General features: G+C 38.0%; 1 protein-coding gene across 1 annotated transcript; it reads left to right on the top strand.

The window, feature by feature from the left end:
- Window positions 1-454: 454 nt before the first annotated feature.
- On the top strand, window positions 455-9,259 carry LOC101863263 (START domain-containing protein 10). Its single transcript, XM_005097424.3, has 6 exons — window positions 455-1,231; window positions 4,046-4,193; window positions 5,178-5,281; window positions 5,923-6,040; window positions 6,663-6,715; window positions 7,934-9,259. Exons 1-6 carry the CDS (start codon window positions 1,058-1,060, stop codon window positions 8,150-8,152), a joined length of 816 nt encoding a protein of 271 aa, XP_005097481.1. The 5' UTR covers window positions 455-1,057; the 3' UTR covers window positions 8,153-9,259.
- Window positions 9,260-10,069: the final 810 nt, after the last annotated feature.

Raw genomic sequence — 10,069 nt, 5'->3', positions numbered from 1 at the left:
TGGGGGGGGGGAGACTGGTAGATAGATAGATAGATAGATAGATAGATAAAATGATAGATAGATAGAATCTAGCGTCAGCTATCGTAAGCAGGATTTGCGAGTTCGATTCCCGAGTGGGGAGAATTTTTAAATCGAGCAGACTATCTCATCTTTCGTCTGCTGTGGGATAGATGTTTCCATCTCGGCGAAGGTTGATCCTGACATGCAGAGTCTCAATGATCCAAATTGTGTCGATTGGGGTCGTAAAAAAACAACAACACCTGCTTTAAGAAAAAAAAAAGTCTATTATTTTCTTGAACAACTTGCAGTCCTGCCACAGAATTCTGTGAGTCCTGCTAACTTGGCCGAATGCTCCATGGCAACCAGTGTGCCTCTTGTAACAAAAGAAAACAGAAAAGTGTAGCGGAAGTAATTGTCATGCGAAACCTATTTGCGGTTGTCGTGTTGTCGTGTAGATTATCAGCTGTACACATTACACATACCCACTGCCCACTGGCGATTCTGTTTGTCGGGGGCGAGACAATAAGTGAGCGGACGAAAGCTGAAAGGACTACGTGACAATGTGGCCAGTATAAAACATTATTTACTAGATCTACAAGTGAAATGATGAACAAATGACAGTACGAATAATTTTGGAAAACCGTGTCCAGCTCACTTTATTTCAGTTCGAATTTTCTTTGATGACATTATAAATATAAACACCGGTCTTTGTGTGTACATTGCTGAAGTTGAATGCTATACTTCTAGACTCGAGACACATCTGTTCACTAACATAAATTGCAGCAGGGGCCCTTTGTGCTTCTATCTAGTCAACAGTTTGTTCATTTGATTTGTGACAATTTGTCTACAGTTTTACACTGTTATACTTGAAAGAACTTGATTAAATTCAGCTTCAAGTTCAATCATTCAACTTCAGGCTGCGACAATTTGTTTTAAAATTCTACCACTGTTAGTGTAATTTCTAAAGTGAGACTAGTCAGTCCAGTTTCAGTGTTTTTACTGTTATTTATTGTGATATTTGCAAGTAACTGTATAATTCACTAACCTACCTTCTGAAATGGCTGTGACAACATCGCTCAAAGTGGGAGAAGTCAAGATTCCAGAAGATGCAGACTTCCGATTGTTCAAGTCAATGTGTGAAGAAAATGATGGCTGGAAGCTTGAAGTTAACAAAGCACAGACCATGGTTTGGACCAAAGCAAATGAACTTTCAGACTTCAAAATGGTGAAGGTAATGATTTGAGACAGCTGCTTCAATCATATTGTCATTTTTTTATTGTCTGTCTCAGCCACACCCCTGATCACAGTAGAATTGTAAATGGGCTGATCAATGTCATGCTCATACAACAGTGCCGGAACAACATAGGGGGAACTGCTGCTTTTTCTTTCCTTTATTTTATTCATTGTCGAACAGATTGAGAACACTGGGGGAGTTCTCATGGTCAAGAGGTTACAGTGTTCACTTCTCATTCAATAGGTCCTGGGTTCGAATCTGGACAGCGATGGAAAATTACTTCTCTAAAACTTTCTCCTTTCTCCTCCTTTCCTGCTCTCTAACAATGCTCTGTCGTCTGCTTTCATTTCTAATTTCTGCCCCCACCCCTACCCCTCCTTTGGCTCCTGACTCTTTCTGCAGCCTTTCTACTGCTACTCCTTGGCTCCTTCTTACTGTTGTCTGTCTCAGCCACACCCCTGATCACAGTAGAATTGTAAATGGGCTGATCAATGTCATGCTCATACAACTGTGCCGGAACAACATAGGGGGAACTGCTGCTTTTTCTTTCCTTTATTTTATTCATTGTCGAACAGATTGAGAACACTGGGGGAGTTCTCATGGTCAAGAGGTTACAGTGTTCACTTCTCATTCAATAGGTCCTGGGTTCGAATCTGGACAGCGATGGAAAATTACTTCTCTAAAACTTTCTCCTTTCTCCTCCTTTCCTGCTCTCTAACAATGCTCTGTCGTCTGCTTTCATTTCTAATTTCTGCCCCCACCCCTACCCCTCCTTTGGCTCCTGACTCTTTCTGCAGCCTTTCTACTGCTACTCCTTGGCTCCTTCTTACTGTTGTCTGTCTCAGCCACACCCCTGATCACAGTAGAATTGTAAATGGGCTGATTTATCAATGTCATGCTCATACAACTGTGACGGAACAACATAGGGGGAACTGCTCCTTTTTCTTTCCTCTCTTCCTTACTCGTCATTTTCCTCTACTCCCTGTGTATGTTTGTTTACTGCTATTTCCGGGGTGCCTTGATAGTCGAAGCAAACTTAGTATAAAAGTGCTGTTGAGGCTAGAGAGGTGAGCAGAGTAAGTCTGATTCCGCATTTGGACTTCTCTGTAGACATTACCCCTTGGGGCTCTTAACATTGACCTATATATGCAGTTTTGTTAGTGACGTAAAGCCTTTCAAAAGCTAAAAAACTAAACATTTCTGATCTTGGTAGGTAAGATCTAACACCTACTAGGTGACGTAGCCTTCTCGGATGCAAAAAATCTCGGATGTCCTGTGTGCAAGTTGCACACGTTAAAGATCCCTTGGTGGTCCAAAACTGATAAGAGAGTAGGCTTTGGCCGCCACCCGTGCTAAATTCAAAATTTCCTACCAGCTGAAAATATTAAATATGTGTCCCGCGCACTCTTTTATGACCTTATGCAATTGCGAGTGCAGTAAAACACTTTATAAAAAAAGAACAGCAGTGTAAAGTATCATGTGGGCCTCTATCTTTAAAGTAGACCTCTACAGATCTATGTCTTGTATGGTTTTCTTTTTGATGCTTGGGCTTAAAAAATGGCGGCATAGACTGATCTTAAAGATTTGAAAAATCTAGAATTGTCATAAGAAAAAACTGTTTGTATGCCTGTTATTTTCAGAGTAGTTTGACGCCATGGCGTGAATGCAGGACAGAAAGATTTGCATCATGATACTGATTTCCCAATATTTCTAATTTAAATATAGTGTTTTGCATCTAACAAGCATCATGATGATGGTTTAGAAGAGCAAAATTTTATACTGTGTGACACAAGTGAAAATGAGACAAGTGTCTGGATGGAATATTTTGTTGAACGGTGTCTCCCTAATTAATTGAACTCTGTCTGTGTAGGTAATTTTTTTTTTTTTTTAATGTTCCTGGCTAATACCTGAGGTAGTGTCGTTTAAAATGGGTCTCTGACACTGAGACTGTTTCCAAACGATTTTCTGATTTTATAAACTTAATTAAAATGTTCCTATTAACAAAAGAAGATCCTATGACATTTAAGTGATCAAGAATTGTTTTGTTGTCGATGGACATGCTATTAGTTCTGTTAACTTTGGAGTTCCAATCACTTTATAATGTAATTTTTTATTTTTTATTTTAAGAAAACATTTTTCAAATTCCTTGTTTTTGTTCTAAATTACCAAAGTTAACATTCCATAAACCTAATCTTGTGTACATGGGGAATTTTAAAGAGATCTTTTCACAAGCTTATTAATTTTAGTGTGTGCTATGAATTTAAAAATAAAAATCACTTAAATTTAGCCCTTACACTTTGGATTCTAACGTGCGTGCATTGTTAATTCCTCAAAGTTATGTTTCGATTTTATAGGATAAGTTGTGCCTATCATATAAAGACCTGCTGAAAAGGAGCTTTAGCTTCATATGCAGAGTTTCATGTTACGCATGGAAGTGTTCGTTTTTTATTTTGAGGATCTGAGTTGAAATAAGGATTCTTGTGTCAATGAAACTAACACAGTACATGTACTTAAACTTTCAGACAGTCATTTTTATTTTCGATAAATGTTTTTAGTATTTCACAGTCTCTGTGCAATTTTGGTACTATATCTCTTGTACTTGAACAGTGCCTAGCTGTCCTGTCAAATGAATGAATATTATAAAATAATTATGAGTCCTATGTGGGTTTTTTAAAATTCTGCTCTGGCCTGTTACCATCATCCTGCTCTTTGATTTTTCTGTGATAAAAGATAATTACACAATTTTTTCTTGTAATGGATGGGAAATGAATGTCTGCAACACTGCATGACTTTCTTGTTTGTGTTCCCCAGGTGCGCTGTGTGTTTGACGACATTGACATTGCCACTATGTACGACGTCCTCCATGATCCTCAGTACCGGAAGACTTGGGACCGCACTATGCTGGAAGGTGCTGAGATCTGTGCTATCAACCCTAACAACGATATAGGATACTATGCAAGTAAGTAGATCTCAACAAGAATATATTATATAGGATACTCTTTGCAGGTAAGTGGACCTTAACGAGGATATATAGGATACTATGCAGTAAGTAGACCCTATCGAGGACATAAGGTACCATGGAAATAATTGACCCTAACATTGATATAGAATTAAAATACTATGCAGTGAGTGGACCCTAACAAGGATATATAGGATACTGTGCAGTAAGGAGATCTTAGCAGATACAGGATGCTAAGCAAGTAAATAGAGCCTAACAAAGATAGATAATTATATTGGATACTAAGCAAGTAAGTGGAGCCTAACATAGATATGTATATAATTATATAGGATACTAAGCAAGTAAGTGGAGCCTAACAAGGATAGGATAATAAGCAAATAAGTGAATCCTAACACACTCTAACAATTGATCTCTGGAGGGGGTTTTCCCCTCTACAGTAGAGCCCTCTTTAAATGAAACCTGAGAATGACGTGCACGATCTGTAAATTGGTCATTAGATCAAAACAAACATTTCTATTTTGATAGTTCTTCGTCTAATGAAAGAACTCCCGGTTAGAGAGAACTATTTTCAGCAATTTCCGAAAATTAATATAATGTCGTCATTGTCTTGATGAATATGACTGATCTCACCCTCCTCTTCCCCCAAGCGCACACGCATGCCATAGAATGGCATACTTTGCTCAAACGCAGTTGCGTCTTATGACATTTTTAATTCATTTTTTACCCTATAATTTAGATGTACAAACGCTTTGTCACTTCCTCTAAACTGACGGTCCAGTCAGGTAACATGGGCTTTTGGAGACTTAGGGTGTCCCTTCAATGTGCTGAGTATGGTTTCATTGTTGGATAAGTCATTGTGAAATGCTAGTTTTGCCTCTGGAGTTTTTTTTTCAAGGAAAAAAAAAGATTGAAACGCAGTTCATCATAGGCAGAGTGTTGTCATTGAGCAGAATGTTCATAATTACATTTAATTGTTTATTCCAGTTCGAAGTCCTCCACCCTTGAAGAACAGAGATTTTGTCACACAGCGATCTTGGCTGGACTGCGGCTATGAGAAAATCATTTTCAACCATTCGGTGAACCATTCAGTGAGTCTGGTGTTCTTGTAATAGATGTATTTTTAACTTGATGCCTTCGTACATATATGCTACAATTTTTTAGAATCTGAGTACTTTGGTAATAATATAATCCGTTTATCCTGAATAGAAGTCAAGATATTTGCGATTGAAGGAGATAGGGGCCGCATGGTCTCAGAGTACAATTAGCCAAAAAAATTGCTGCCAAAGTTTGGTGACGTCTAAAGCTTGCATATCCTTAAACCATAAAGGTACATTTTTTGTGCTTTTGATCAACGTTTTTCCGTAAAACCCACACAGAAATATGGTTTAAATAGGCATAAAACTTGTTGCTCCAAAATAGATTGCTAATATGCCTTATGCAGTTGCGAACGCCATTAAACACCTTGCTTTACCAAAACAGATTTTCAATATAGATCGCTCAAAGGGTGGGAAAGAGTCAGTTTCACATTTTGACAGGTGCCTAATTTGTCCATGATGCCGCTCATTGATTTCATTGTAAAGGACTGGAAATCCTCTTGAATTGTCAAGATAAACTTTAAAGGGAGAGGGGGAAATTAACGACATTCAATGAAATGTTCTTTTTTAAAAATGTGGCCATGATTGTCTTGCTTTTGAAACATAACTCAGCTTCACCTGTATGTCCTCACCAGGCACGGCCTCCGCGCAAAGGTGTGATTCGAGGCACGTCCTACCTGACAGGCTACTACCTAGTCAAGCTTGAGGATCGGAAGACACAACTCACCTATGTCTCTCAGTCGGACCCAAAAGGTATAACTTGAGAGTTTTAGTTAAGCTCATATTAGTCTTTTTTTTTCAGAAGTCTTTGTTTTCGTTGTTTGTCGGCTGATTAAAAAATGTCCCTTATCTCTTGGGAGGAGGAGGGGTGTTCCGTGTATATTAACTATTTTCTTGTTTCATTCCTTTGATGCAGCTTTTTATTTACAAGTGCGATCTCTCAGTACTAGCATTTGAAATCCATTTTAATTTCAAATTGATCACACTGAGTGTCCTAACAAACTGGTCAAAATGAAATTTTTACTCAATTGATAAAAGGAAATGTCAAATAGGATACAATGGCATAATTCCATTTCACACCCGTTCACTGGCTAGGTTATAGGTTACTATCTATCAATGATTCTATATTCCCTGGGATGACGTTTCTTCTTCCAACATATTTAGAGGAACTCATAAGATTAGGATTTTCTGCTCATGTTCAAGAACTTTTTGTGTTGCCGGTGAGGTATCTGTGTTTTGAATTTAGAGGACAATTTGTGCGTCAGATGATTTGCTACTGGTACCAATACAGATTTTATGTATTTAATATTCTGAACTCGTGAATTGCACTGGCTTCAGTTGGTTAATATCTATTGTCCCTGTTTTTTCTCTTCAGGAAATCTTCCAGCCTGGGCGGTCAATAAACTGACAAAGATGTTTGCACCAAAGGTGAGTATATGAGTTCACACTTTGGTGTGTGAGCAACTATTTCGTTGTTGACTCTCTCTCTGGAATGTTGAAGTTCCCTGTCACTGGAAGTCCATTGTTCAAACTTATCTCTTACTAGGCTTTGGCCACCACCTGAGCAAAATTAAAAATTAATTCCTTCCAAACTGAAAATGTTAAATGTGTCTTGCGTGCTCATATGACCGTATGCAGTTGTGAGTGCCATAAAATACTTACTTATTTAACAAAACAGAAAAAAAATTATCTCTTTGCAGTCTTTCTTTGCCTTTTAATCAGGTTACAAAGCAGGCTATGACTATGAAAGCAATTACTGTTTTTCTTTTCCTAGTTGTCATCATTCACATAAATCAGGTAGTATTATGGACCTGCTGACCTGAGGACCTAGTGTTTTCTTTAGTATTCATTTTTTCAATTTTTTCATGATAAAACCTTTTGTTCTATATGGTACAGATGGTTGGAGGGTGGAGTTTTTTTCTTTCCCTCTGTTGATTCTGTCTATCAGTGTTTCTTTTCTCCACTTTCTAAATGATTCTTTTCTTTCCTTCTGTTGATTCTGTCTGTCTTCTAAATAGCCAGTATTGTGTCAATGTGCTTTTCTTTACTCGGACTAAGTAAACGTCCCCAATACACTTTTATTGTTAGTAAATCAGTCTATCTATTCAGATAAGTGAACGCTATCATCATCAAATGCTTTATCTGAGACAGACATAGGTGATCTTGGTTTTCCTTTCATTCTTTTGCTCAGATACTTTCAAAAAAGCTACATTATCTTGGTCTGAAATATGTGGACAAGCTTTTAGATATATAAAAAATAAAGTTGAATGATATGTGGTAGGTCATAATTATTTTTTTCCCCTTTATTTTTTTCTTTTTCTCTGTCTTACCTTTTCCCTGCACTAAATGACCATTATTATGTTGATTTACTTCTCTATACTCAAACAAATGTGGGAGTGGTTGGTGAGTGCTCTAGTATGATTTTTCTCCTCTTTCTTTCGTATCAAACATATATCATCCTTATCTCTCTTCCTTCTGTTTTGTGTATGTTACTCTCTTGTAACACCTCTAATCTTTAGCACTTTTATAATGGCCCTAATTGTGTTGCAAGTGCTGTAAATCTGTAAATCTCTTACTAAAACAAACTCAAATAAACAAAGTTGAGTTTTTTGCATACTAACTTACGGTTGTGTGTGTCGCCCCCAGGTGATAGGTCGTATTTATAAAGCTGCCAAGGGCTACGAGGCGTGGAAGAGCAAGAACCGACCCGAGTTCAAACCCTGGGCCAACCCGGAACAGATGATGTCCAGCTTGCCCAAGTTCAACCCCGCAGACGTGGCGAGCGACGAGAAACTGGCCGCGTCCAACGAGTCTCTAGAGGAAGGGGAACTAGAAGAAGCGGATTTCAAAGACGAGGACTACTAAACTCCTGTGTAGGGAAGCATTGTCGTGTTGGGTGATCGCTACTTGTGGGCTTTGAGCCGATATATTCCGTCTCTGATGCGTCGTTATCGTTCCTGGATTACCGGATCAGTAATAACATCATTGATGGAATGTTTTGCCTTGGGGATCATTTCACCTGTGTGCGACCTAGTTACTACGATGATGTTGAATAACTTATACAGTTTGTTGGCAATGCTCAGAATGTACCAAGACAATTTATTGTTTTTTTATTTGGGAACAAAGTAGTATTAGTCTTAACCGATGCTTTGATAGTTGATTAAGTTTTCTTCTTTTTTTTTTTCTATTTGTTTTTTCTGTTATTTTTTTTGCTTCTTGTGTTCTACTGGGTGTTTATTTTGGATTTGCCATTGCCCTGATTGGTTTGGTTTTCCATGGTTCCCTTCAAATGATTATTCTGTGTTTACCATTTTATATACTCGCCTTTAGCACAATCTGTCGTATAATATGGGGTGGTGGTGGTGGTGGGGGGATACTTTGACTCCAAAATCGGCCCATTTTTTTGGGGTAGATTGCGCGAATAATACAGGGGTGAATTTCTGACATGCTGGAAGGGGCTCGACATGCGTGACATTAAGTAGTAACTGGGCATCAAATATAGTATCTCACCTTTGAGGACAATTTGTAGTTGCATTGAGACTAACGTAAATCATTATTTCCCCATTGTTGGGCCCAATCTGGTTGTATGTCATGCATATGATACAGGGGGAGGGGGGTGGGGTTGTACTTTCAAAACTCATTTTTTTAATTGGCTTGTGTTGTAGGCAGTTATGTACGGTATATTGTATATTTTAAGTTTACCTGATGTCATTGGATGGGACCTATTGTACATACGTTGAATTTACGTGATAGGGTTTATAAAAAGGCCATGGGGAAGCACATTTTTAATGTTAAAGTTTTGAAACCTGACTCAGTCGGACTCAAAGTAACTTGTGGCTTGTGATTGCTGTGTTCATAACAATATGTGCCTCTCGTCATTTTTTCTCCTCTTTGTGTTCCACACTGTGTGTGTGTGTGTGTGTGCGCAGGCTTTTAAATTACATCGTGTGTATGGACCACATCTGCATTGTATCATGTACATTCTCAAATTGTTGTGCCCTACCATTACATTTTAACATTTCTCGTGGTTTGTCTCCGGAGGTTACTACATTTCTTTCTCTGTTTGGGTGCCATTGGAGATTGATGAATTTCTACATCTATTGTTTCTAATTATTGTTATCAGGATGAATTTCTACATCTATTATTACTAATTATTGTTATCAGATATGCAGCACTTTTCATTTGTGCTACGTATTTTTATGGCTGCCTACAATTATTCTGTATCTTGTGTCATTATGCAGGATATTTTCACACCTCTAAGGTTCTCCAAAAGTTCTCCACATTGATCGGAGAGGGGCCCCCCACTACATTTCTTTACTGGTGGTTTTAGTACCAAATTTCTCTATGGCAGAAAAATGCTCATATTATGTCCATACTTTGCTCAAGGTGTGTCCCACTTTTGTTGATCTAAATTATCTGCAAACTAATAATTTGTTGGACTGAAGTTTTCTGTTGGCAAGTATGTTTGACCAAGAGATGTCTGTTGATTGATTCAACTGTCGCACAATTTGTTTGAAGTGATCTGTTGACCAGTTTGACTGAAGTAATCTTGTGTTCCTTTCTTATTTCTTTTTTTCTTTTTCTTCTTTTTTCTTTTTGTTTGGGTTTGTTTCTGTATTTGTTTGTTTTATTGATTTGTTCTGTTGTTGTTGTTTTGGGGTTTTTTAGGGGAAGGAGGCAAGGATGTTGGGTTTTTTTGTTACATAATGGGGTAGATGCTGATTCCCTAAGTTTGTTGAGGTTGTGTTCTGTTATTTGATTGTTTCTGCCTTGACTGATGTG

This window comes from Aplysia californica, unplaced genomic scaffold (genome assembly GCF_000002075.1).
Source record: "Aplysia californica isolate F4 #8 unplaced genomic scaffold, AplCal3.0 scaffold00154, whole genome shotgun sequence".
In the NCBI taxonomy this organism is placed as follows: Eukaryota; Metazoa; Mollusca; class Gastropoda; order Aplysiida; family Aplysiidae; genus Aplysia; species Aplysia californica.
The sequence above is the reverse complement of the archived record's forward strand: the minus strand, read 5'-3'. Positions and strand labels throughout refer to the sequence as shown.